Source organism: Lepisosteus platostomus, chromosome 24 (genome assembly GCF_059453375.1).
Source record: "Lepisosteus platostomus isolate fLepPlt1 chromosome 24, fLepPlt1.hap1, whole genome shotgun sequence".
In the NCBI taxonomy this organism is placed as follows: Eukaryota; Metazoa; Chordata; class Actinopteri; order Semionotiformes; family Lepisosteidae; genus Lepisosteus; species Lepisosteus platostomus.
In genome coordinates, this window is record NC_142634.1 from 18,104,595 (window position 1) to 18,130,927 (window position 26,333).

At 51.9% G+C, this 26,333-nt stretch overlaps 5 protein-coding genes across 15 annotated transcripts; 3 read left to right on the plus strand and 2 right to left on the minus strand.

Moving 5' to 3' along the window:
• Positions 1–1,381: 1,381 nt before the first annotated feature.
• LOC148641848 (phospholipase A2-like) lies at positions 1,382–3,803 on the plus strand. Of its 3 annotated transcripts, none has more exons than XM_088618214.1 (5): positions 1,382–1,533; positions 1,921–2,071; positions 2,585–2,718; positions 3,444–3,565; positions 3,597–3,803. In XM_088618214.1, the coding sequence occupies exons 1-4, from the start codon at positions 1,494–1,496 to the stop codon at positions 3,560–3,562; spliced, it is 444 nt and encodes a 147-aa protein (XP_088474340.1). In that variant the 5' UTR covers positions 1,382–1,493; the 3' UTR covers positions 3,563–3,565; positions 3,597–3,803. The 3 variants fall into 3 exon arrangements, with proteins under 3 accessions (XP_088474340.1, XP_088474338.1, XP_088474339.1); XM_088618212.1 differs by having other exon boundaries at positions 3,444–3,558; positions 3,590–3,803; XM_088618213.1 differs by having other exon boundaries at positions 3,444–3,803.
• asgrl1 (asialoglycoprotein receptor-like 1) lies at positions 3,739–7,415 on the minus strand. Of its 5 annotated transcripts, none has more exons than XM_088618203.1 (8): positions 7,219–7,415; positions 5,932–6,023; positions 5,770–5,847; positions 5,567–5,665; positions 5,262–5,387; positions 4,954–5,093; positions 4,466–4,587; positions 3,739–4,115 (listed from the first exon to the last, which is right to left on the minus strand). In XM_088618203.1, exons 2-8 carry the CDS (start codon positions 6,014–6,016, stop codon positions 3,962–3,964), a joined length of 804 nt encoding a protein of 267 aa, XP_088474329.1. In that variant the 5' UTR covers positions 6,017–6,023; positions 7,219–7,415; the 3' UTR covers positions 3,739–3,961. The 5 variants fall into 5 exon arrangements, with proteins under 5 accessions (XP_088474329.1, XP_088474330.1, XP_088474333.1 ...); XM_088618204.1 differs by having other exon boundaries at positions 5,932–6,059; XM_088618207.1 differs by having other exon boundaries at positions 5,932–6,018; positions 7,219–7,412.
• Positions 7,416–8,086: 671 nt separating this feature from the next.
• cryba4 (crystallin, beta A4) lies at positions 8,087–10,716 on the minus strand. The gene is made up of 6 exons (XM_088618211.1): positions 10,606–10,716; positions 9,838–9,881; positions 9,537–9,655; positions 9,158–9,299; positions 8,928–9,070; positions 8,087–8,276 (listed from the first exon to the last, which is right to left on the minus strand). Exons 2-6 carry the CDS (start codon positions 9,874–9,876, stop codon positions 8,129–8,131), a joined length of 591 nt encoding a protein of 196 aa, XP_088474337.1. The 5' UTR covers positions 9,877–9,881; positions 10,606–10,716; the 3' UTR covers positions 8,087–8,128.
• A 2,785-nt stretch (positions 10,717–13,501) lies between these two features.
• Positions 13,502–16,362, plus strand: crybb1 (crystallin, beta B1). Of its 2 annotated transcripts, none has more exons than XM_088618208.1 (6): positions 13,502–13,657; positions 14,452–14,600; positions 14,720–14,838; positions 15,203–15,335; positions 15,562–15,704; positions 15,961–16,362. In XM_088618208.1, exons 2-6 carry the CDS (start codon positions 14,478–14,480, stop codon positions 16,136–16,138), a joined length of 696 nt encoding a protein of 231 aa, XP_088474334.1. In that variant the 5' UTR covers positions 13,502–13,657; positions 14,452–14,477; the 3' UTR covers positions 16,139–16,362. The 2 variants fall into 2 exon arrangements, with proteins under 2 accessions (XP_088474334.1, XP_088474335.1); XM_088618209.1 differs by lacking the exon at positions 13,502–13,657 and adding an exon at positions 13,662–13,787.
• Positions 16,363–17,092: 730 nt separating this feature from the next.
• Positions 17,093–26,077, plus strand: LOC148641852 (protein-tyrosine sulfotransferase 2-like). 4 transcript variants are annotated; one of them, XM_088618194.1, is made up of 8 exons: positions 17,600–17,905; positions 21,727–21,802; positions 23,159–23,740; positions 23,903–24,220; positions 24,323–24,521; positions 25,068–25,118; positions 25,225–25,272; positions 25,353–26,077. In XM_088618194.1, the coding sequence occupies exons 3-7, from the start codon at positions 23,232–23,234 to the stop codon at positions 25,255–25,257; spliced, it is 1,110 nt and encodes a 369-aa protein (XP_088474320.1). In that variant the 5' UTR covers positions 17,600–17,905; positions 21,727–21,802; positions 23,159–23,231; the 3' UTR covers positions 25,258–25,272; positions 25,353–26,077. The 4 variants fall into 4 exon arrangements, with proteins under 4 accessions (XP_088474321.1, XP_088474320.1, XP_088474322.1 ...); XM_088618195.1 differs by lacking the exons at positions 17,600–17,905; positions 21,727–21,802 and adding an exon at positions 17,093–17,246; XM_088618196.1 differs by lacking the exon at positions 21,727–21,802 and having other exon boundaries at positions 17,609–17,905; positions 25,357–26,077.
• Positions 26,078–26,333: the final 256 nt, after the last annotated feature.

The window sequence follows — 26,333 nt, forward strand, 5'->3', positions numbered from 1 at the left end:
GTATAATCATTGTTTGAATTAGTGATCAGTTTGGTCAGTGTCTTTAGGTCAGGATACAGGATTAAGGTATGACTGAAGTGTTAGAATATAAAGATAGATCTTTAGGCATTATTTTTGCATTATAGATTTTAGGTATAGAGATACACTTAGGAATCCATTCATTTTCTAACCTCTTTATCCAATACAGGGTTGCAGGGGAGCCAGAGCCCATCCCAGCAAGCAATGGGTAAAAGGCAGGATACACGTTGGGCCGGCCACCAGTCCATTGCAGAGCCCACAGAAACAAACATGGACACTCCACAGGGCCAGTTTTCCCAGTGGCCAATTAACATGGCAGTATGTCTTTGGACTGTGGGTGAACCTCTCAGAGGAAGCCCACCTGAACACAGGGGGAACATACAAACTCCATGCAGACAACACCACGGAACTGAGCGCAGGGCCACAAGGTAGCAATGCTAACATTTGTTTAAATAGAATATGCGCTGACTTTAGATGAAGGGCTAAAGTTCGTCCTTTATGTCCTTGGTACTGATAAATCAGAAACAGTCAGGCCAAGCAGTGCAGATAATAAGTTAAGACACTAATGCATTTTGGGGAATTGCAATATTCCCACTGCCAATCTCCTGCCTTAAGTGATGCCAGCCCTGAAGACCAGTGCGGGAACTAGTCTGGTGGACAGCACTGTGTCCCAGTTATGAGAGGAAACAGTGGGCCAGATCTGCCTAACAAGACCTTTCTAATTGTTTTCCAGTCAAGGTTTTTAATTGGAGACTTGATTCTATAACTCCGAGCTGAAAGAGAATGAAAACTAGAACGCAGCGCTTTTTTTTCTGTAAACAGGCTGAGAAACAGTGTTGAGACACAGGGTCTCCAGTGCTTATGGGAACAGAATGGAAACTCCACCTTTCCATCATGTTGTGCCAGCGCACGTGACTGCTGTCCTACAGATCAGCCTTGAAGGCATTCCGAGCTCTCCCGGCCTTCTTCAGGTTTATTATTTACTCATTCCCCGTTCTGACATACAGTATCAGAGCCTTCAGCCCTTTATCTTAATTCTACGAATCCAGTTTTCCCCTATTGCTAAGAGTGATAACTGAGCTATCTGAAAAGCGGGATTTGACTTGAGAACGTGACTCTGATCCTGTTCTTGTGTGTCAGTGGTTGTATATGTGCATGTTTGTGTGTGTTTGTTAACGTTAGGTATTGCTGCCAAAGAGCATTTAAAATGTAAGAAAGGAGTCCTAGATGGAGCACTAATCAATAGATTTTAATTGGTTACTGTAGGGCGGTGACTGGGAGTGTGATTGTGTGTCTGTGTGTGTTAGTGATGGGCAGGGTGTCTGTGTGTGTGTTAGTGACAGGCAGGGTGAATGTGTGTCTGTGTGTGTGCCTGTGGGTGATTATCATGCCCCCCTCAAGGCCAGGGTGAAGTATAAATACAGGTGTGACTGGCTGCAGAGTGCAGGACCTGTGGCTGCTCTCTGCACAGCGTCATGAAGACTCTGCTGATCCTGAGTACTGTGCTGTGTGCAGGTAAGTCCCACTGAGGCTTTGAAAAAGAAAACAAAAACTGCTAGAACATGAGAGAAAATAATTATCTAGGGAGAAAAGAAGCATTTCAACAAGATTTCAGTATTTCAGTGATGCCTCATAGCTACACTGTACTGTTGGGTTTGGGACAGGAGAGTGTGTCACTGGGAAAAGCTGAGGGACATACTATTTGCACTGGTGTTGTAATGACTTATAAACACCAGCAGAGGGCCCCAGTAAACTGGGAGTCAGACAGACTAGGATTGCTTTGGCAACACTGTAATTTTTGGGGTAATGCTGATAAGGCCCTTTGAATCTCAAATCGATTTACAGATGCTTTCTGCAGGTTAGACGCTGATAACTCCCACTGTGTCTCTCCCTTTCTCTCAGTGCTGGCTGATTTCCATCCCCGTGCTCTCTGGCAGTTCAGGAACATGATTGTCTGTGTGATGCCAGAGACCTGGCCAGCTCTGGACTATTCTGATTATGGCTGCTACTGTGGTTATGGGGGCTCTGGGACCCCTGTGGATGAACTTGACAGGTGAGCTTTCTCAAAATCCCCAGCAGTGGAGGGGGGCTGGAGAGAGAGAGAGGACAGGGGAGAAAGAGACTCACACATCTGGAGAGAGAGGACCACAGACATTTAGAAACTGGACACAGACAGACCTGGCTGCCCAGAGAGGACAGGCTGTGCTCCCACTGCCAGCAGGGAGAAACAGAAATAGAGATGCACTTCTTACTGCACTGTGACAAATATTCTGGGATTAGACAAACATTCGTCCCCAAATTAACAAACTTTATCCCAGAATTCCCACATCTGCCCAAATAAAAACAACGCCCAATCCTACTGGGGGAGGAAACTCACAGTGTGCTTCCCTAATAATAATAAGAGGGGACAGAGGGAAGAGAGAGACAGAGAGGACAGATGAGCAAAGGCAGCTGCAATGTGCCATCCTGCTAATGTCTTCACCCCGAGTGAGATGCTCTGGGCTTGACTGTACCCGGACTCTCCCGCTGGCTGCAGTGACCCAGCATGTGCGCCTGTGTGTGACAGGTGCTGTGAGGTGCATGATCACTGCTATGAAGCCGCCATGAAACACGACGCCTGTTTCCCCATCCTGGACAACCCTTACACTGAGATCTACTCCTACACCTGTGACAAGACAACCAAGACCATCACCTGCAAAGGTGAGTGATGCTGTCCTGGCCATGTGAGCCGCATGGCCTGCAGTGGCAGGGAGCTGGAATCTCAGACATTACCCTGGCAGAGCTGTGATTTAGAACAGGTGACACATCTGGATAAAACTGCCTTCTCAAATTGGGATTGTTTTGGGAACAATGGTGAAGTTTGCTAATGCACGTGTCACACTTTCTCAATCTGGAAAATCAGATGGTTAGAACCAGTCAATTCCTAAGATGCTGTACTTTGTAATCAATTGGAAAGCTCCCAATAGCTTGAACTGGATGACCCAACATATCAAGGCTTGATGAATTAATGATGTAAGGTTAGATTTTATTGTTCATTTCACATTCCGAATGTGGGGTGAGTTTGGGAATCTGTGGCACAGATATGCAGATAAACTGGTTTTGCACTGCAGCTCTGAATGCAGATCCAGCTACGTGACTGAGCTCACAGGAGACAGTCACTTCCTGGGCAGGTTCATTATAGACCTGGACTTCTGAGCCAGCATAAAACCAGGTGTGGAGAGGCGTGTTGGGAGGTGCTGTGTGTCTCTGCTGTGGGGAAGAGCTGTGTGTCTCTGCTGCAGGGAGGTGCTGTGTGTCTCTGCTGCAGGGAGGTGCTGTGTGTCTCTGCTGTGGGGAGGTGCTGTGTGTCTCTGCTGTGGGGAGGTGCTGTGTGTCTCTGGAATGCTCTGCTAACTGCCTCCTCTTCTCCACCCTCCTTCTCTCAGAAAACAATGACGAGTGTGAGAGGTTCATCTGTGAGTGTGACCGCCAGGCGGCCATGTGCTTCAGCACCGCAGAATACAACGAGGAGAACAAGAGGCTGCCCTCTGACCGTTGTCAGTGATCCCCTCTGCCCTCAGGCCGGTGCCAGTGACCCTCCTCTGCCCTCTGGTCTGCAATCCACCCTCCCTGCACCAGCACTCTTTTTCTGTCCTGACCGTGATCCCTCTCCCCAGGTGCCCCACCTAGGTTTGCATTGTACAGATCAGTGCAGCATTTAGATTACAGCCAAACACCCGATTCATTTGCTTCTCTGTCTTTATTTATAATTGTCGAGGATTTCACAATAAAAGAGCAAAACTTCACGCAGCTCAGTCGTGTTTTTATTGATTCTACAAAGGAAGCAGATGTGTTTCTTTGGCGGCATATCAGAGTAAAACTGATTTAAAAATCGATTGGGGTTGTATGACACTAGTTCCTGTTGTTTGTTGTTCCTGTGCTGGGTGATAGGGGGCACTATTCTTTATTTCCTCTCCCTCTCGCAGATGTAGCGGAAGCGAAGGTCACAGTTTGCATCATTCCAGCGCCCTGGCTCTATGGCATAGCGATGCAACTGCACGCAGTCTTCCCCGAGATTAGAGTACTGCCAGTTGTCAGGCTGGCCAAGGTCCCAGAAACTGCAGGGACAGACAGAGAGGGGGAGAGGGAAAGGTGACAGGGAGAGAGAGGGGCAGAGAGCTGAATAATGTACCACCTGACCAAGTTCACCAACATCCTGACTATGTCAGGATCAGTTTTAACTCAGTATGATGTAATGATGTAGCTCGTATTTTCTGCTTGAGTTGTTGTTGAAATGCCCATGAAGTTAGTTACACAAGCAGGACAAATTCCACGCTGAGACAACCTCTTTCCCTGATTCAATATGAATATATCAGTTTAGTCAAAAACAGATTGTAGGGGGACTGTTTGGAGTGTGTTCCTCCTACTCCTCCACAAACCCCTTTAACTGCCCAGGGGGGCTGCTTACTGTGGGGTGGAGCTGAAGTCTGTGCCGTCTACCCACTCCCACTTGGATTCCTCACTCCTGTCGTGTAGCCCGATCCAGAAGGCCTGCCTCACTGCAATGTCCACTTGTTCAGAGAAGAAATCCTACCAGAGAGAAGGACAAGGAGGCCATTATACACCTGAACATCCCTTCTCTGTACACATACCCCTGCTCACTGCTCACTCATCTACACAGAACTGATCACACTGCTCACTGCTCACTCATCTACACAGAACTGATCACACTGCTCACTGCTCACTCATCTACACAGCCTGATCACACTGCTCACTGCTCACTCATCTACACAGCCTGATCACACTGCTCACTGCTCACTCATCTACACAGCCTGATCACACTGCTCACTGCTCACTCATCTACACAGAACTGATCACACTCCTCACTCATCTACACAGCCTGATCACACTCCTCACTCATCTATTCAGTGTTTTTGCTTAGCTCCCCTCTCTCACCTGCTCCTCTGCAGTGTTGATGACCAGCAGGTGCGCTCTCTCTTGCACACATGCAGTCTGTGCATCATGCCAGCTATTCTTTTGAGTGGCCATCAAGTAGCAGCTCATCTTGAACTGGATCCAGCCCTCACCACAGTCCCCTGCTCAGCACATGGGGACAGAGGGATATCTGGACAATGTACAGTCCCAGGTGAGTGTGCACCTGCAGCTGCAGTTCCCTGGGTCTGACCGTCAGCATGTCAGGGAGCTGCAGTGAGCAGCTCTCCTTGTGTCACTCTGTCCCAGATATGAAAAACAAATGTACTCACCTCCCTCAGTGTAGGAAACTGCCAGTCCTGCTGGGAGAGGAAGAGCAAAGAGTGGAGCTGGCTGTGCAGTGTACCTGAGGAGCAGGGTTACTGCTGCAGGGCACAGACAGGGTTGTCCAGGGAGCACTGGAATATTGCAATGGTTCATTGTGGACAGGGAAGGATTTGAAAAGGTTTTCCTATCTGTGCAGGGCTACATTTTTTTTCTTGATGTGTCGCTGTTAACGTTTTAATATTTGCTAGTGTTGTGGGTTACTTCAGTGGTGCAGGAATTCGGTATCTGTCCTGCCAGTCTCAGACCTCACCTGTTTGCTTGAGGGTGGCACCCTGAGGCTCTGCCTTTGAGGAGTTCATGCCCAGGAGGAGGAGCTTGACCTCTGCGACCTCCTGCTGGACTAAAGAGACTGAGGCAGAGAAGAGGAAGTGAGCAGGAAGGAAGGAGTCTGTGTTAGTGTCAGTGCTGCAGTGCCAGAGTGTTTCCAGTCAAATCGAGGGAGAAGATGCTCACACTTCAGACCCGTGAGAAGCAGTAGGACCAGCAGCAGCATAAGGAGAGTTGTATGCAGCAGGCAGGGCCAGTGTTTCCCTGAAAGACACAGAGAGTTACAGTACTCCGTGCACAGCTCTGGCACATGGGCGTCACCTTGTGGCAGGTGTGGGCCAGCCTTACCTGCATGCGAGAAGAGGCTGTTACCATGGTAACTGGTCTCCAGCTCTGTGTTATGGAATTTGTTATAGCCATCGTCACGGTCCATTGCTGTTCTGAGAGAAAAGAGAGGAAACGCGGGGTGCAGAGGTCTGAGAGAGAGATTGGGATGAGAGGGAAATGGGTAAAGAGTGGGACAGACAGGGAGAGGAGGAGGAGATGGGATCCCCAGTGTCCGTGAAAGATGGCAAAGTCAAGAGAGAGAGACAGCAGGAGGAACAACATCAGGCTCAGACCTTACAGTGAAATCACAACTCAAATGTTTGAAACCACTGTCCACCCCAGCAGTGTGTAGCTGGAGTAAATTTGGTTATGTCAGCTCTAATCCTAATATTAGACCTAACACCACAGATGTTTCTGTACAGTGTCTGTTTTTACTGAATTGCATGCACAGCTGACCAGGGTGACCGGCTGTGCTGTTACTGGCAAATGTTTGGCAGAGTTAGACTGGTCAATACACATGTGGGGGCTCAGGAAGGGTCCTCCTCACAAGAGCACAGAATAAACAGATGATCCAGGCATGTGAGTATCAAGGGCACAGTGTGCTCCTGTTGATCATTAATGCAGAGATCAATTTCATCTACGTGTGCTGGCTTCACTGAAAAACATGCTGCAGCACAAACACAGCCAGAGAATACCAAAACTCTGCAGCGAGTAGAAGCAGGTCTCATCAGTATTTTTCTCACTCTTTTTTTGTGACACCAATAAACTGCGAGAGAAAGGAAAGTGAACATCTATCCACTTTCTAACCACTTATTCCAAATCAGGGTCATGGGGAATCTGTCCTGGAAGGCAACGGGCACAAGGCAGGATACACCTTGGACAGGACACCAGTTCATCACAAGGCAGGCACACACACACACTTGCACCAGGGTCAATTTTCCCATTAACCTACCAGTGTATTTTTTGGACTGCAGGAGGAAACCCCCACAAATACGGGAAGAACATGAACACTCCACCCAGATAGCACCCCAGGTCTGGAATTGAACCCAGGGTCCCAGTGCTGCGAAGCAGAATGCTAACCGCTGTGTCACTGTGTCCCCCAAAAGTGAACATGGAATCAACAAATTCTCTCTGCCTACTTCATACAGCCAAGTCAAATATCTTACAGCCTTTCCTCTAACACCACAGGTTTTACACTTGAATTCATTCCACAGAATGGACCAGCACATGCAGGAGGTGAATCGACAGATAGGAAGAAAGCAGAAGGGAGACAAGTGCTGCTGGAGGGAAAGAGGTCAGACTCTTCACCGTGGTCAGTGTCCAGCGCTTCGTGGAGAGGACTGTGGTGCCCTGAGCTGGGTGAGTCTCTGTCTCCACTGTATGGGATGTCCCTCCTCTTCCTCACCAACAGAATAGCAGCTGCACTGCGAATGTCCAGGCACTGTCCTCTTGTCTCCTGTTGCCAGTGGTTCTCCTGTCTGTCTCCTGTGCTGCCTGTTCCGACCTTGGCTGCAGAGCTCAGCCCTCAGGAACACCCCCAAACCCTCATTGGTCAGGAAGGCTCTGCTGGGTGTGTCTTTGCAGAAGTAATATCTCCAACTGGCTGGGAAACTTCCTCAGACAGCAGGAGGAGAGGCTGCTGCAGGCAGAGATACAGTATTTCCATATTGATTAATATTTATTATATCTTTATGACAGCTGAGATTCCTAGGACACTCAAAGCTCTGCTTCACCCTAGCAGTGTTTAAAACAGTGTATCTACAGAGCAGACAGAGCAATGCAGCTCACATTCTGCACAATACTTGGCAAGCCTGGGTACCGATATTTACGCCAAAGATCATAGAGATACAGTGTATTGATCTGGACAACGTGCAGCGATTGATCAACACAGTGCAATGTATTAATCCCTACAGTACAGTGATTGGTCTGTTTGAACAGAATGTAGTGTATTGATCCTGACACAGAGTAATGTATTTATCTGTGCAGTACAATGAAAGGTATGCACAGTACAGTGATTTGCTCTGAACAGTACACTGATTGATTTGAACAGAGTGCAGTGTATTAATCTGTTCAGTGATTGATCTGTACAGTACAGTGTGTTGATATGGACACAGCATAGTGACTGATCACAACAGGTCTAGAATATTATTCTGAACAGAGAGCCAGTGACAGCAGGTATAGTTTAAGAAAGACAGTTTATTGAAGGCTGGACTCAGGGTCACTGCTGGATGCGGCGGATGGATTGGATCTGGAAGGTCTGGGCGTGAGATCCCCACTCCCTCCAGTGCTTATACTCCCCACAGTGACGGTCACACTCCATTATGTATTGGTAGCCACGGTAACCAGGATACTGGTAGCACACCCAGCTGGGAGGGAAACAGACACACAGGCAGTGGGATTAGAGCCTTTCTCCCCGCACTGCAGGAGCCACAGAGAGCAGAGTGACACAGTGATGAAGTGGGATTTTGAGATTTAAACATGAATTTAATTATCTGTAGTTTGATAAAAACTGTGATGCAGCAACAAAGCTGATTAGGATAGCAATTGAAAGAGCCAAGGACTTGAACATCTTGACTGTAAGCATGAGGCTAACAGGACACTCAACATGGCAAGGAATGAGCCAGGGAGCCACTGTGAGGGTGAAGATGGGGTGCAAGGAGGAGCTCAGGAACAGGGATGTTGGTAAGTAGGAGAGTGAAGGTGGATGAGGTCAGAGTTCCTTCTGAACCTCTGTCCATTTTCAAATGCTGTGCTGTGACTTTTTACCCTTTTTGGTGTTGTCTTATCTCATTTCATTGAGGTAAATTAACTCCTGTGGCAAGGCCTCTCATGTGTGTAATGTCAGCTAGGCACTTGCTCAGCTGCTGACAGACAGAGAGAGATGCAGACACAGAGAGACGCAGACAGACGAAGAGAAAGGTAGTCAGACGCAGACAGATTCAGAGAGACGCAGTCGGATGCAGTCAAGTGTGGACAGGTGCAGACAGGCACGGACAGGCGCACAGAGAGATACTCACGCCCCAGACTGCACACGGAAAGAGCCCACTTCGTTGTTGCACCAGCCCATGGCCTGCAGTGATGGATAGTCGTCACTCAGCTCGCCCTTGCGACCCAGGAAGTTCTCGCGCTCATAGATAGTCATCCTGCACTCCCGGTGGTTCTGTCAAGAGGGGGCGCTGTTAGAAGACAGGGCCGCAGACGCCAGCCAGCAGGCCTGGGCTCAGGTGGTGCGCTGCTCGATACTCACCGCGCAGGCGATGGGCCGGAAGGAGGTCATCCTCTCGATGTGGTAGGCGTTGCTGCCGCTCCAGGCGTCCCAGCGCGGGTACTCGCCACGCTCCAGCACGAACTGCTGCCCCTGGTAGGCTGAATGCTCATACCCCACCCAGCTGGGACGGGCAGGGGGAGAGGAGAGGGTGAGCTGACCACAGTGACCCCTCGAGAGGAACCTCCCCCCACAGACGGCTCAAGATCCCCAGTCTTCCTGCAGCACCCACACACCCGCTCTGTGCCCACACTCTCCTTTCCCCCTTTTACTTCCCCTCTTGTCCAGTCTCCTTTCTTTGCCTCCCCTTTTCCAAGATACCCCCCTCTTGGCCTTCAGGCCCCCTGTCCCCTATACTCACGCCCCGCTCTCGACCCGGAAGGAGCGCACCGTCTCGAAGCCGAATTCCATCACATTGTAGCACTCGGAGGTGAACTCATGCCGGCGGCCCTGGAAGCACTCCTCGTCCCACACTATGATCTGGGCAGGGCAGAGACAGCAGTGCCACTGTCAGCCACTGGGGGGAGCGCTTTTTAACACTCTCTGGGTCTTTCTGCAGGCCTGGCACACGCTGACCGTCACGTGCCAAGACAAGTCCCAGCCCCACGGGGAAACCGTGTGGTGAAAACATGGCAGTGCAAGCTGAGATGTAGCAAACTTACCTTCCAGTGGCCAGAGAATTTGGTACAGTGGTGAGTCATTTTATCTGCAACAGAAAAAACACAGCTGGATGAGTGAGAAGCTGAATGTCTGAGTCTTTAACCTGTATAAGGCAAGGATGATGATCTGGATTATAACATATTAACATATAACATATATTAACAATCTTTCCATATTTCACTCAATTATCTCTTTCTTTTCTTATACAATGGTATTGTTGTTGTTTTTTGTACTTCTTTCTGACTGAGAGGTAGCTAAATAGCATTTCGTTATACCATATCCCTCTATGTGAGTATAATGACGAACTTGAACTTTTCAGAGTTAAAAAGGTTAAATTTGTCTTTTTTTTACAATTTTGTTATTTCTTTTTGTTATAAATTTGCCTTTATAATTATTTTAAGAGTGTCTTTCTCCCTTCACAGGACAACCTGTTACTGTTGATAGTTTTCCCTCTGCACCACATGCACTCTACCCAGATACAGAGGCTCATGCAGCTGAATAGGGAATTATAAAATCCACAGCAGTGTGGAAACAGACAGACATAGAGACTGTGACAAAAGCACACAGTGAACCTACAGTACAGTAGACTAGAGAAACCAAACATCTCACCACATGCTTTAAAAACTAGTTTGCTCATAATAGACCTTCCTCACAGCACTTTTACAAGCCAGGGAGTTGCCTGTTACTGTTCGTCTTCACACTGGTAACCCCAGCATCCTCGTGTATGGACAGATGCTGACAGAGAGTGAGAGGCAGGGAGGGAGACTCACCTTGCTGTGATGCCCGCGGGTGTCCTGCTCTGAGAGTGAGGGCTGGAACTCTCTGCTCACTTTTAAAGCCTCCTGTGGCATCCAGCCCAGTGCAAAGCCCCAGCTCAGCACAAGGGAGGGGCGCAACATTGTTCGACAACAAAGGGCTTAATCTATAGAGACGCACAGGAACTGCAGACGCCACACTATCACCTCAGCGGCCTCCAGAGGGGCCGGGGGCAGGGGCACCTGGAGGCACTGGGCTCTGGGCAAGGAGACAGCAGGAGGGATGATCAGGACTGCAAGGACAGTGAGGGGACGGGGGACAGGGGTGCTACAGAGGGGAGCACAGAGAGAGGTGAGAGGTCAGCATGGGAGAGCGGGGTAAGACAGAGGAAGAGTGCCGAGGGGAGATAGGGAGAGGGGGAAAAAAGGGATGAGGAGAAGAGAGAGGAAGAATGAACAGTGTAACTGATAGACTGTCACAAAGCACCACACTGGGAGAAACCCAAACTCTCTTTCCTGTAGGAAAGGAAAGCTGATTGGAGTTTTTTCCATGACTCCTCAATTCTCCAGCTGAAATTGCCCTGATTGGGATTTCTGTTGGATTCAATTGGAAAATTTGCTTCAATAAGAATCATTGGAAAGTCCCAGGTATTTTCAAAACGTCAGTGTGCTTCCGTCCGGAGAGTCGGGCTGTTTTATTATTATGACTATCCCTCAGTTTGTGCCCCACTTGTGCAACCATGTGATTTAGAGTCAGGAGGACTCTCACTAGCTGAGCGACCTGAGTCCTGCGGAAGCCCCTGGCTCAGGGCAGGTGAGCTCTGAGCACACTGTCAGGACACAGCCCTCTGGACAAGTGCTTCCATGGTGCCGGTGCTGTGACGGGGACCCAGAGCCGGGTCAGAACTGGCCGACAGCGGAGGAGAGAATTGCAAGGGAGCCCTGCTGTGTCTTCAGCTGCAGCTCACCGTGAGGAACGTGCACAAGCCAAGACACGGGCCACAGCACAGCTCCCACCCATCCCTCCCATTGGCAGTCAGGATCAGACCTGAAAGCCCTTTAACAGCTTGACATACAGTAGCAGATGAGACCATTGTGGGAAAACATGGGGGTGATTATCAATGTACGCACGAACAGGAATAGTTTAACTGGATTATTCGTTTACTGCTGGTTCATTAGGATAATTTATTGTAAACTTCCTCTCAAGAAGGCATTTGTGTTCAGATTTATAATACACCCTATTTATGAAAGACAGTAATGGTCAGAGCAGCTGTGTGGTTTCCTACAGAGCCTGTCTGTGTGAAGGGTCCAGGCTGAGTGTGCTCCAGGTGATTGGTATTCTGGAGCTCCTGTCCTGCAGACACTGGTGGGAAACGGGCTGTATTCAGAATACTAAATCACCATGGCAACAGGGTGGCGGGTATTCTCGCCATTCTCACTGCAGAATAGCAAACACTCCAGCCACTGGCCGGCTGTCTGACACACCTAGCACTGCAGGAGCAGTTCCCTCACACAGTGCCCCGCACAAGAACTGAGACAGCAATTTATTTTACTGTAAAACAATCTCTGTTGTCCCATTTCTTTTGCAGGGCACTGCACACAGTATAACTAAATTTCCAACGCTCTACTGTTTTCACAGTCACATCTGCAATCGTTTCCTCTTAATTTTTCTGCCATTACTTAATTTACTTTATTAAAAGATGTGTTTAAAAGCTGGACAGGTTTTTTTTGTGAAATATAGGAGTCACTCCAAGTGCAGGTTGAATGCTAGGACCAAGACATCATGATTTTGCCTCAGTCATTTCACTGGCTGTATGATGGCAGAATGTTTCATTTCCTGTTTAGAATATTGGGGATTTGTTGACCAGGGCTGTCTCAGATGTAATCAAATCTTTAACTTCCAATCAGCATTGAAGCATCTGAGCAGAGTCTGCGATGTGTCAGAAGATTACTGGTTGTGATTGGTGGGCGGGTCAGAGGAGTCTGTGATGTGTCAGAAGATTACTGGTTGTGATGGGTGGGTGGACTTGTTAGAGTAGAGGAATAGAGGAGTTTGCAAGTCCTTATTCCCCTAGACTGAGTACCGTGGCCCCATCCCTGCTGTGGGCTGACATGTAAAAACACAACTGACAATTCCAAATTGGATGGGTATATAATTAAATTTAGGAAAAAGACCATAAAGATGCTCAGCATTAAATTGTGAGAGTGCAGAGAAGTGGTGTGCAGTTTTCAACACATCAGATTGTTGGGTAACAGACAGGAACTGTGCTGCCTTGCGCAGCTGATATCTTACTGCAGCTGTAGGTGTACAGTATTAGTCATCAGTCACCTCTTCTGTAAAATCATCTCCCTGTGTGTGTGGCACTGTCTTTGCTCCTGTGCCTTAAAACTCTTCAGGAGCATCCATGAGCTCCATGCACAAAGCCAGCCATACCCCTAATGCTACCCCTGACCCCAAAACGCCTTGTTCCGACTGCAGGGGACTGTGGAGGACCCAAGTGTGTGGCCTGAGCCTGTGTGCATTAAATTAAGACCACATGATTATATTGATCCCTCATTTCACCAGGTAAGTCAACTGAGGACAGGTTCTGCTGCACCATGATGGCCGAAAGCTCACAATGCATGTCACGCAGGAGACCACACAGCGAAAGAAAGAGAAGGCAAACAAGAAATTAAACACATCTCCTGTGCTTCTCTCCCATGTAGCCTGAGGGTTTGAATGAAAGCAGGGGATAGGGGTGGGGGTGCAGCTCTGACCTCCACTCTATACGTCCCAGTGCAGCCCATCCAGCTACAGCCTCAAATCCCCACAGTCAGTGCTTTCCTTTCTGCCCTGCTCACAATGCAAACTGCTTACGGCCACAGCGATTGTTCTGGGCGGCCGGGGGCTTTGGCAGATATGATGACAGGCGGGTTTGGCTGGCGGAGGGGGGGCTCTGATGACACGTGCACTTCCTTTGTGCAGAGAGCCGGGAGCGCTCCTCTTGCCAGGGTATAAAAAGGCTTTGCAGGGCAGAGAGGCCAGCAAGCACCAGCTGACCGCACTGCACTGCAGCTCTGCAAGCAGGTAAGAGGCAGAGAACCGCAGCAGCAGCAACCAGTCACCTGCCAAGCAAGTTGAGACAGACCTCCAGCCCAGCACATGGCTGGCCCTTGTGGCAATGAGCTGGAGCAGACAAGCTCAGCCGCGGCCCTCAGTGAGTGCCCAGCTGCCGGACAGCCGGACACGAGGCAGATGGAGCTGCTGAGAACAGCAGGCCATCAGTGAGGGTCCGTGGCTCTCAGCCTTGGTGCACAGGGATGCTGTCTGATGCTCTCCTGGTGACTCTACTATTTGGAGGAAACTCTTTTTTTTTGTCCTGGGATGAGTTTTGGGGCAGCCTAGAGGCCACACTGGGCTTTGGTGTATAACGAGCCTGGGAGTGCAGCCTGGAATGGTGTGGCTGTGGAGGTTCTGGAAGGATCTCTAGGAATCTCTGTTGGATATACTGGGATCTGCAGGGATCTTGAACAAGTCCAGCAATCTGCAAGATCCTGTGCACTGAAACCAAGCTAATATTTGGTGTCTCAGGAGCTCCTGCTGTTTCACAGGCCAGGCCCCTGCCTGTGCTGTGATTCCCCAGCAGTCTCCGTGGCTCAGCTGTGACACCAGGCTGTCCACCTCTGGCAGGGCAGAAGGAGAGCAGGGAGCTGTGTCAGGGCAGCCACCAGACACTCTGTCACTGTGCTACAGCACTGGCACACTGATAGTGCTGTAGTAATGGAGACTGTTTGACTGGGTTCCATACCATTGGGGGTGTTGTGGGTGATGCTCTTCAGATATAAACCTGCTCTATCTCTCCTTTCTGCATCTTCTTTAAGCTCTCAGACTCTCCTAAACCCTCATCATGTCTCAGACCGCTAAGTCCGCCACCAGCCAGGGCACCGATGCCAAGGACAAAGGCACCCCTGCACCTGCGCCCACCAGCAAGGCCACCAAGACGGGGGAACCCAGCATGGGCTCCTACAGAGTGAGTGAAACGGGGCAGGAACACCCCGCACTACCCTGTACTATTCTGTCCTATCCCTTCTGGCACTCAGCACTGTACTGGGGACAGGCACTGTATGGACCTCTGTGCTTCCTCTGCAGATGATCGTGTACGAGCAGGAGAACTTCCAGGGCCGCTACATGGAGTTCCAGAACGAGTGTGTGAACCTGTGCGACCGCGGCTTCGACAGGGTGCGCAGTGTGCGCATCGAGTGTGGCCCGTGAGTCCCGCCCTCCCGCCCGCCACCATTGCTTCTGCTGCCATGACCCGCGCAGTGCAGTAGACTACACCACACCCTGCAACAGCGCACACTCTGCAGGACCACTGCTGCTACACAGTGCTGAGATTCTGAACATTCACACTCACCATCCACAGAAATTAGCACTGGTTATGTCTTCAGTCTCTTCCTCCCTTGGTGAGTCCTCTGACATTTTTTTTCTCATCCTGCTCTTCCTCTGTCATGTCCTTCCTCTCTTTATCTCTTGCTCTCCTCCTCAACCTCCCTCCCTCTCTCTTTCTGTCTCTCCCTCCTTCCTTCTCTCTGGCTCTTCTCCTTCCCTCTCTCCCCTCTATTCTGTCTCCAGCTGGGTTGCCTATGAGCAGAACAATTTCCGTGGGGAGATGTTCATCCTGGAGAAGGGAGAGTATCCTCGCTGGGACACCTGGTCCAACAGCTATCGCAGCGACTGCTTCATGTCCTTCAGGCCCGTCCGCATGGTGAGGCCCGCTGGCATGCTGACATCCTCTCTGACATGCTGATGCGTTCACTGCCACACTGGCACGTTGGCACATTCCCTGACATGCTTACACACCAACACACTCACTGACACCCTGACACACTGATGGGCACACTGAAGTGCAGTCTTAGAACTCATTCTAGTTTAAGATGAACAAGTTTGCATCATTACTAATATCAGTCCCAACAATAACACTGTCCCTCCAGGACAACCAGGAGCACAAGATCTGTCTGTTCGAGTGCGCTGACTTCAAGGGCAACAAGATGGAGATCCAGGAGGACGATGTGCCCAGTCTGTGGGCGTACGGCTTCTGTGACCGTGTGGGCAGCGTGAGGGTGCCTGGGGGAGCGTGAGTACTGGGAGCTGGAGAGGGAGAGGGACTGGGAGTGGGACTGGGGGAGAGAGGGAAAGGGACTGGGAGAGTAAGAGGAACTGGGGAAGAGATGAAGAATTCGGCTGTGGTGGTGCAGGTGGGTTAATGTTTTGCAAAACAAGACGTAGTCAATATTTCCTAGAGGGGACTGCTGGCAATACTGAGGTGCACATGTAGACCTGAGCTGAAAACTGACCTGAGGTGAAATGAATAAATCTCTCTCTCTTCGCAGCTGGGTGGGGTACCAGTATCCTGGGTACAGGGGCTACCAGTACCTGTTTGAGTGTGGGGATTACAGGCACTGGAACGAGTGGTGTGCCTTCCAGCCACAGATCCAGTCCATGCGCCGGATTCGCGACATGCAGTGGCACCAGCAGGGCTGCTTCAACTTCACCATGGCCAGCAAGTGAGCGCCCCCCACAGGCCGCAGCCTGCATCGCGCCGTGACCCACAGCCATTTTTATCCCATTCTGAGACCCCATTTTAAAATAATATTTAATCTTTTTTAAAAAGAAAGCCTTGAAACTTGACCCGGAACCCCTTCCCTCCCTTCCATCAACGAGAACCATAATGGAGCGTGTCCACTGGGACGTGACTGACTTTGTGAAGCCAAATAAACATTTTGGAAGACAGATCTGTGGGTTTCTCCTGTTTTTTGTTGATTGTGTGTTCCTGTTTCTTCTTTTCACTCTCTCTCTGTTCTGCCCATCCTTGCTCTCCGCGCTCTCGCCTCTCTTATTCACTTGCTTCTCTGTCCATTTCTGCTGCACATTGAGTTCTCATGTCCAGACCTGAGTCCGACAGTCCCTCACAGCAAGACCAGGGTCCAGCAGGGTCCAGTCCCTCACAGCAAGACCAGGGTCCAGCAGGGTCCAGTCACACACAGCAAGACCAGGGTCCAGAACAGTCCAGTCCCACACAGCAGGTGTGCTGTCCAGAAGGGTCCAGTCCCACACAGTAGGTGCGCTGTCCAGAAGGGTCCAGTCCCACACACCAAGACCAGGGTCCAGAACAGTCCAGTCCCACACAGCAGGTCCGCTGTCCAGCAGGGTCCAGTCACACACAGCAAGACCAGGGTCCAGAACAGTTCAGTCCCACAAAGCAGGTCCGCTGTCCAGAAGGCTCCAGTCCCACACAGCAGCTCTGCTGTCCAGCAGGGTCCAGTCACACACAGCAAGATCAGGGTCCAGCAGGGTCCAGTCCCTCACAGCAACACCAGGGTCCAGAACAGTCCAGTCCCACACAGCAGCTCCGCTGTCCAGCAGGGTCCAGTCCCACAGAAAGACTGGGAAGAGCTCCCGGCAAGCACTGGCGGGTTGCTCGATCAAGGGCAGTTCCACAAAGTCACCGCAAGGGGCCGCTGTATCCCTGCACACGCACGTAGTCCGTTGTGGCAGCAGGGCCAGACATGGAGCTCAGCAGAGGGCCAGGAGGAAACAACTTCACTGCAGCACAGCTCGTCTCAGGCCAGACCGGCACTTTGCTGTGAGAAACTGCATTTTCGAGCAATGCAGCAAGGTAAAGTGTAGTCCAAGGTATTTCAGATCACTTTCAGATCAAGCGCTTTTGAGCTCCAATGTGTCCAGCGCAGTTTCAGTGTGAAATGCCCTTTATGGAATTTGAGCGCAGTAATTGTGCCCAGGCGGTGTGACAACACCGGGGGACAGACGGGTTTACTAGATAAGAGCCGGAACCCCTAGTGAACTGGGCCGCAGTGACTGTGCTGTGAATATTATTATAATTATTTTTATGCGTCTCATCGATGTTGCACTTTGAGCTGAAAGACTGACTATTTTTCAAACTTTTAAACGACATTAAATAATACTAGCAAAGAGAAAAGGGTATCCAAAAAAATCAAGTGAACAAAAACAAACCACAAAACACTTGTCCGCTGTCGGAGGTCAAGTACAAATCACGGAGCCCCAGAAGTAGCGATTTTTACAGACGCCGACTGCGGCGCTGGGCGGCTGAGCCCCCCCTCTGGAAGTGTGGGTCTGACGTCACTGGCGTGACGCGCTGCTCCGCCGGTCCTGCCCCCGGTCTGCTCGGAGACTAACGGGTGTTGTGTTTCAAAACACTGGGTACCATCGGTTTGCGCTCACGGAGGTCGGCGAGCTGGCATCGGGAGTGTGAGGAGGAGGGAAGCCGCAGCAGCGCAGGGAGAATCGGAGCCGAAGGTAAACTTGCGCCCTTCCTCTTTCCCGACGTCGCGGCCGCCGTCTGCGGGCTGGGTCTGCCCCGGCCGGGGGAGCAGCAGAGTAGCGGAAAGTTTTGTCACAGCCGTGCCTCCAGCCCCCGGTTAGAGATTGGTGCTTCCTGACAGGCTGGGCTGCAGGCTGGCCGCCTGGAGCGTCTCGGGGCTCCGTGCGCCCTGTACCCCCGACATCTCCAGCGGGGCAGGCTCGGACCCGGGCCGTGACAGCATGCACGCTGGCGGGCCTGTGAAGTCGGGGAGCTCTGCGGGAAAAAGCGCAATCGTGGCGGGCGCGCTGTGCTTCCGTGCGGGGATGCGCGGCTCAGTCGTTGACTGTACGGTGACGGTAGCGGAGCCTCTCTTTCTCTTCCGCGACCGGCTGAGCAGGGCCCCCGCAGCTGCCGGGTGGGGGAACTGCGTGGTTCGTGTTGGTCGCAGTCAGGGGAGCGCCGGCCGGAGGGGTGATTGTGCGTCGTTCTGCTGGCACACGACGTGTGCTGCTGTATTAAAATATGCACCAATCTCGCGTCCCCCCCCCCAACGGTTCATAAAGTATTCAGTTATTGTTCGAGTTATCTCAAAATATCACCCCCTGTGTGCAGTGCGCATAGTGACACATGCAACATGTCGTGCTGTGTTTGTGCCAGCTCTGTTTTGTGCCGGTGTTGTGGCATCTGGGTAGAGTGAACACACCATACATGCTGAGGCTCTGACCGAGTCTGTGTCCTGGACTCTGTGCTGTCCAGAGCCCGCTGACCTGTGTGCGTGCGTGGGTGCTGGCCAGACCCCTCTGACCTGTGTGTGTGTGCTGTCCAGAGGTCACTGACCTGTGTGTGTGTGACTTACAGTCCCCATGCAAAAGCTTTTTAATATAGTGGAGTGATTAGTTCAATTAGCTGTGCAGTCCAGTCAGTTGAAATAAGGATTGGGGAGGTGTCGCCAACAGGTCAGGCTCCTCATGCACAGGAGCAGAAGCTTAACTGACCTCTGTATCACCGCCGATATTGATCTGATATTGGTGTGTAGCAGATTGTATTGATAAGGTAGCCCCATTGCTCATGCTGCTGTTTGAAATTCAGCAAAGGCTTCAGTTTCACATGGTTGCAAGAGGCTGAGTTGAAGCTGGAGGGCAGGTTGTACATGAATATACACAACATTCAAGTTATAAGAAAATGTTGATTCTAAAGGGGAGTGACGAGGAGACATGGCGACTTTTTCAGCTTCAGGGTCCTGGGTTCGAGTGCCTGTGCCTTCTGTGTAGAGTGTGTATGTTCTCCCTGGGTCTGTGTGGGCTGTCTCCATCCTGTGTTTATAACAGCGCCTTTACAGGTGCCTTCTCAAAGTGCTTTACAGAACAACAATAGAAAATACACAAGAAATGCACAATGTTTGTGTGGGTTGCCACCATCCAAAGGTACGCGTATCCAGGTGGATGGTGTCCTTGTGTTGGCGGCCCACAGTGCCCTGGTGTACTGTAGGCCGGGTTGGCGCGGCCCGGCTTGTGGGAGGACTAGGACTGGGTGGAAGGCTGCTCCTCGTGGGTCAGCCAGTGCCACACGCAGGCTGCAGGAGAGCAGAGCCATCAGTCTGTCAGTCCGGGGTTTTGTTTCTGCTGATGGGAATTTTCACAGCCTTGTGCTCCAGAGTCAGTTCTGTCTGCCCAGATGTCCAGACATGAAGGTGAAAATCTATCAAGAGGCAAGAGGCTGTAAATGAATGTTTTTCCATCTGGGCTTTATTTTCCATAGTAATTAATTAGAGCCTGATTATCAATGTAGTAAGAGTGGGGCACATTTAGTACTGGAGCTGGCAGCTGTGGGCACTGTGCCAGCTCCAGGGGCTCTTCCTCTGGGTGCTCAGTGTCAGAGTCGCAGTTCTCAACTCGGCAGCTGGCTGTTCACACCTGCCCTTCCTCTACACGGCTTCGCTTCCTGTGCAGGTGTGAGTCGAGGGCTGCTCTCTTACACCTCTGCTCTCTACCTCTCTCTAGTAAGAGCGGGAGAGATAAGAGGGTATACAAGCAAACATCTAGCTTGTTTGGGAGGAAGTTGCTAATTGTATCAGCTTCAACAACAGGCCAGGACAGCTTGTTCCAGACTCCCACAGCCCTTCATGAAAAGTCAATGCACTTCCCTGTAGTTTCCACATGTATCGTCTATTTCATTGTTGGTTCTGATGAAATGTGCTGAGGTTACTTTGTCAATGAATTTGAAGTCAGAGTACTTGAATCAGTTCCCCTGTAGTTTTATCTGTTCAAGGCTAAAGAGAGTCAGTTATTCCGTTCTTGAGCAGGGAATATTACAAGACAACTTGCTCTCCACCACCTACTCTGTTGGTTTAAGGTCAGAAGAGCAATTTGTGTCACATGGCCACAGGATTTTACCAAGATTACAATGGGGACCGGGACACAGAACAGTACAGTGGGCAAATAACACAGAACAAATTTAAGAGAACAAAGACATGCACAACGATCAGCTAAAGACAGTGAAGATGTGTGTATGTCTCTCCCCAGCCCTCGTTGTCTGACGTTGCTCCCTCTCCCTCACTCTTTTTATCTCCACTTTCTGTATCTGTGCCTCCACCTGTGAATGTGCAGATATGAGCCTTTATCTCTCGCCATCAGGGTTTTCTGGCCTGTTTCCTGTAGCTGTGTGCTGATGGAGGCAGGAAGGGGTGGCTTAGAGTGTCCAGACCGTGCAGAGGGGGCTGGGAAGAGAGCCGGGGCAGACTGACGCATTCACCCACACTCCGAACACCACAGGCTCGGAGCCGGCACTGCGGCTGCCAAGTTCACCTTTCTGTGCAGAAAGAGGAAACTGCAAGAAACAAGAAGCCAGAGGGCCTGCAAACAGAGCGATCACTGGCAGATTGCAGTCTGAGACAGAGACAGAGGCGGAGGGCTGAGGGTGGAGGCAGAGAGGCAGAGAGGCGGAGGGGTGAGGGTGGAGGCAGAGAGGCGGAGGGCTGAGGGTGGAGGCAGAGAGGCAGAGGCCAGAGGGCAGGCGGAGACCGTGAGACCATGAGAGCCATCGCTGGTGTGGACAGGCCTGGGCCTGGGCTGAAGAATCCAGTCAATGCGTGCTGTGTCACTGATTAACCCACACTGGACAGGAAGTCTTCTCTTCCTGTTGCCGTGCAGTTTCAGCTCTGTGCTTGTGACCTGTGACTCAGAGTGTGAAACCCAGTAGCCTGAACGCTGGCCAGAGCTACTGAACATGCTGCACCTACTGACTGAACATTGTACGGACTATACTCACAGTGCATAGCTGCCGTCTGTAAATGAGGCTTTCCAAGGTTATGTCTTAGTGCTGAGGTTTTCCTTCCTCTTAAGGGGAAACAAACTATTTTAACACACACATTGCACATTTTTATGTTTATTCATTCTGTGGAAATGGGCTTGTAAAGTTGTGGTATTTGCCTCTTGTCTGTTTTGAAACTTGCAGTATAACCCTGAGTATAATTCGCAGTCACACTGTACCCCTGTACAGTGTGCACAGTACAGTGATCTGCTGTACAGGCCCTGTATACAACAGCATGCACACAGAGAGCAGTAGGGCCAGCCAGCCCAGGGCTCTTTCTCCCCCTCTCTCCGTCGTTATTGATGTTCAGCCAGCCTAATGCAGTTGTGTGAAAGCTGAGCTTCTCTCTCCAGCCCGTAATTTAGTGTTTGCGGTGGCTGAGGGATCGAACCCTGTCCCAGAGGATCTTGCTGCGCGCCAGGCTTAAGAGCCCCCCCGGGAATCGACACCCCCTGCCTCTCTCAGCTCGTCTTGCTCTCCGATTCTCTGTCCTGCCTTCTCACAGCTCGCAGACGGGAGACCGGGCTCGTGCTGCGTCTTGTCTCTGAGCAGAGTCCTGTGCAGCCCCTGCCCGTGCACTGGTGAGTGTGAGTGGACTGGGAGTTGAGCACTGGTGGGGCCGTGGTGATGAGCTCCACCTCGCCGCCCTGCAGCCCCCGCGGGCTGCGGTTACTGTCAGAGCAGCTGGACCTGGAGGCCGGGGCGGGCTAATCGGGACTCCACCGGCCCCCGGAGCGAGAACTGGGCCTGTCGGCTCCACTCTCCCAACTCAGTTCAGTTCCAGGAGCTTTATTGGCATGACCAGTGAGTAAAATCAGTGTTGCCAAAGCAAAACACATACAATAAACATAAAAAAATCTACATTTACAATACAGACACATCATAAGAAACATACAGTATGGAGCATTATTGGGAGACAAGCTCACTGTTCCGCAGGCTGTGACAGAAGATCACACACTGGGCTGCCAGTTCAACTGAGTTCCCTCCTCTCTCTCCCAGCAGAATTGGGACCCGTTGTGATTCTGGCAGGTGTGGGAACTCTGGGATGAGATTTCTGAATTTAGAGAAGAATGTTTCTCTAATCCCAGAATATGTGTCACAGTGCAGTAGAAAGTGCACCTCTGTCTGTGTTTCTCCCTGCTTGCAGTGGGAGCACAGCCTGTCCTCTCTGGACAGCCAGGTCCGCCTGTGTCCAGTTTCTCTGGCCAGGCTGTGGTCACTCTGCCTGTCCTCCCTGGGCAGTCAGGTCTGCCTGTGTCCAGTTTCTCTGGCCAGGCTGCGGTCACTGAGCCTGTACTTCGTCAGGGTCTGTTTCTTTTTGTTGTTTCTTATCTTGGTCAAATATTCGGGTAGTGTATATTGTCTGTTTAGGGTTCTGTAGCATTCCAGTTTGTATTGTGTTTGTGTGTGTGTCCCAGTGTGTGAGATATTGCTGTTTGATCTGTGCTGTGATGTGGTTGAATCTGAGTTGTGGTGCTCTCGCAGTGCTGTCCTGGGGCTGGCTGGTGTCGGTGTGGCTCGGGCCAGTCAGCCTCAGGACCAGCTGGCTCAGGGGGCTCTTTGTTGGGCTCAGCTCTTGGCTCAGCAGGGCTTTGTGTTGGTAGTTTTCATTGCTGTTTTTGAGGTGTAGCCAATACTTAGATACTCTCTTCTGTATGTTTATCAATAGTGGGTACTGGCCTAATTTGGCCCTGCACGCATTGTTTGGAGTTTTTCTCTGCACACGGAGGATGTTTCTACAGATCTCCATGTGCAGAGTTTCTGAGGGGTGTTTGTCCCGTTGAGTGTAGTCCTGGTCTGTGAGGGGACCACACTTCACTGCCATTTACTGGAATGGGTTGGATCACACTTTCAAATGTTTGGAGCCAGATTCTTGATGGGGGGTTGACTCTCTTCACTCCACGGTGTGTGCAGGTGACCTCTCTCTGTCCCTGCAGGTTTGCCATGACGGAGGAGCCTGACACGGCCAGGCTCTGAGGCCGGACAGGGGCTCTCTGCACGACGGTCGGCATGCGCCTGTCTCTGCGGCGCGTTGCCATGGCAGTGTGCTGTGCCGGGGCGACGCTGGCGCTGGTGCTTGTGTGCCAGCGCGTCCTGCTGTGCCAGCGGGCGGGAGGCTGGGGCAGGATGGTGCCGGAGCACGAGGGCGTGTCCGTGCGTGACTGGCGGCGAGTGGAGTACCGCTATAGCAAGGCCACGCCCCTGGTGTTCGTGGGCGGCGTCCCCCGCAGCGGCACCACGCTGATGAGAGCCATGCTGGACGCCCACCCCCTGATCCGCTGCGGAGAGGAGACACGCGTCATCCCGCGCCTGCTGGCCATGCGGCAGGCTTGGGCGCGCTCCTCGCGCGAGAAGCAGCGGCTGGACGAGGCGGGGGTCACGGACCACGTGCTCGACTCGGCCATTTCCTCCTTCATCCTGGAGGTCATCGCGCGGCACGGGGAGCCGGCGCCCGTGCTCTGCAACAAAGACCCCTTTACCCTGAAGAGCGCCCTCTACCTGTCACGCATCTTCCCCAGGTGAGACTCCCACACCCCTCCTTCACGCTAGGAGAGGACAGGAACTCCGTCACCCTCTTTGTCTTCCCCTTGCCCTCCCCCTCATGTCAGCAGCTGTGTTCTCCTGACCTTGCCCGTCTGCGAGCCTGGTTCCCTCCGCCTCTCACCTGTCCCTTCCGGCAGGTCGAAATTCCTGCTGATGTTCCGGGACGGCCGGGCAGCGGTGCACTCCATGATCACGCGGAAGGTGACGATCGCCGGCTTCGACCTGTCCAGCTACCGCGACTGCCTGTCCAAGTGGAGCCGCGCTATGGAGGCCATGCTGCTGCAGTGCCAGCAGGTGGGGCCGTTGCGCTGCATGGCGGTGCGCTACGAGACGCTGGTGCTGCAGCCGCGCCAGACCCTGCGCTCCATCCTGCGCTTCCTGGACGTTGCCTGGGACGAGGCTGTGCTGCACCACGAGGACGCCATCGGGCAGCCCGGGGGCGTGTCTCTGTCCAGGCAAGGGCTCGGTCTCGTGCCGGCATGTCTCTCCACCCGCCGGCCTCTGCGCTGTCTGTGCGCCGCGGGGCTGAGCTTGTCCCTGCTGCCCTCCCTCTGCAGGATCGAGCGCTCCACCGACCAGGTGATCAAGCCCGTCAACCTGGAGGCGCTGTCCCGCTGGGTGGGCCACATCCCCGAGGACGTGCTGGCCGACATGGCCGACATCGCGCCCATGCTGAGCCGGCTGGGGTACGACCCTCACGCCAACCCACCACGCTACGGAGAGGCGGAGCCCGCTGTCCTCAACAACACGGAGAGGGTGGGTGGGCTGCTTGCCGCCGCCTGCGCCTTGACTCCAGACACACTGGTCCCGGAAAGCAATAAGGAAACTGCAGTCCAGCGTTTGCTACAAAATTGAGCTGCTCCTTAAAGTATTTTAGTGTGTGTTTAGGTACGGGCTTGAATGGTTAACTGTCACCTCTTACTGTTGAACCTGACTCCAACATTACGGTCAGTTGCTGTTAATCCCCACTCTTATGTTACTATCAGTTAACTGTCTGGTCCGAATGGCAGATAGATGGGCAGGTTTGAGTCACAGATGACAGCAGGGTGCCTCCATACTGTCAGCAGTACTGAACTGTTGGGTTGACTTTTGATGGTGGAGACATACAAAGCAGTCAGTTAGGGGGTTTTTGTGCTCAGATGTCTGGGTGTCTCATAGCCCACAATTCCAGGAGACAGGAGGTTGAGGTTCTAGTCCTGCCTTTCTGCTCTGCGATACATCTCACTCATACAGCCAGTCACTCACTCTTTCATTCTCTTCGTCCTCGGAGACTCTCACTCTTTCACTGTCTTCCTCCTGCAGGTCTTGAAGGGGGATTATAAGACACCCTCCAAACTGAAAGGGCAGCTGCCGGTAAGAGAACGTCCGCTGTGAGCTGATGTGGCTCGTGTGCCAGGGAGTGGGTCAGTGAGTCAGTTTTCTCCAGTGTGCCACTCTGACTGTGTTCAATCCCGCCCAGGTGCTTCTGAATGTGTCGGACACAGAGAGGTGAGAGAGGAAGCAGCAGGTCAGTACGTCTTCCTCCTCCTGTCCATTTCTCTCCCCCCGCGACCCACACTCCTCCTCAAGCAGCTGCCTCTCTTTCAGATAGACACACAGCCAGACACGCAGGTGGACACAAAGACCCTGCGCAGCTCGAGCCGTCCCGAAACAGAGGGGTGTCCAACACCTGGACCTGCAGTGGACTGCTAGTGATGCCTCATGCATCGGACTCCCCCTGCCCCACGAGCAGGGAGGAATGTCCCCCCGTCTGCGGCTCTCACTTTCTGTACTTCCTGCTCTGCCCCTGTCTCCTCTCCCAACCCCCTCCCGCTGTCTTTTCCACTTTCCCCTCCCCTCTCCTCGTCGCAGCTCCGCAGTGTCCCCTGCTGTCTTCACATCCAGTGTCAGACTGCTCTGAGTGTCTCAGCCACACCAAATAGACAAGTGGTCAGCCGGTTCTGCTGGACAGCCAGTCGGGCCTCAGCCCCTGTCTTGGGGCAGGACCAGCAGTGGGAGCAGAGCTGGAGCCCGGCTGTGTGTTTGGACACTGGAGAAGCTTCACATCACTTCAGGGGTGCTGTGGAACGACACCCCACGTTTTTCTGAATGATTGAGTACACGATTCATAGAGGCTGGTCCTTCACTTGTCTACTTTCCATTAAATGGGAAAATCGGAAGGGGCAGTTTGGAAGGAGCCCGGGAGAAGTGGGTTATTGCGCTGTTGGGTTTTGTGTTTCATAGTGTTTGTATGTTCTCAAAGAGCTGTTGTTCTCTGAGTTTTTTACAAGTTGTATTGTGATAATAACAAAAGAATAAAAAAGATAAAATTCTTCCTTCTGAACCTTTGTTGTGAGCCGCTACTAAAGTCGAGAAGCCCATTGGAGACTTGTCCGTATTCTCTCTGCCCCTCATGCATTGCCCCAGTGTCTGAGCCTCTGACTCTGGGTCACGGACGGCCAGAGAGAGTCGGAGAGAGTTGAGCTGCAGAAGCAGTGTCTGTGATCAGACCACATCTCCACTGCCCTCTCGTGGCCTCAGTGGGTGGTAGCGTTACTGGAATATTGTTTCCTGATGTGTCTGTACTAG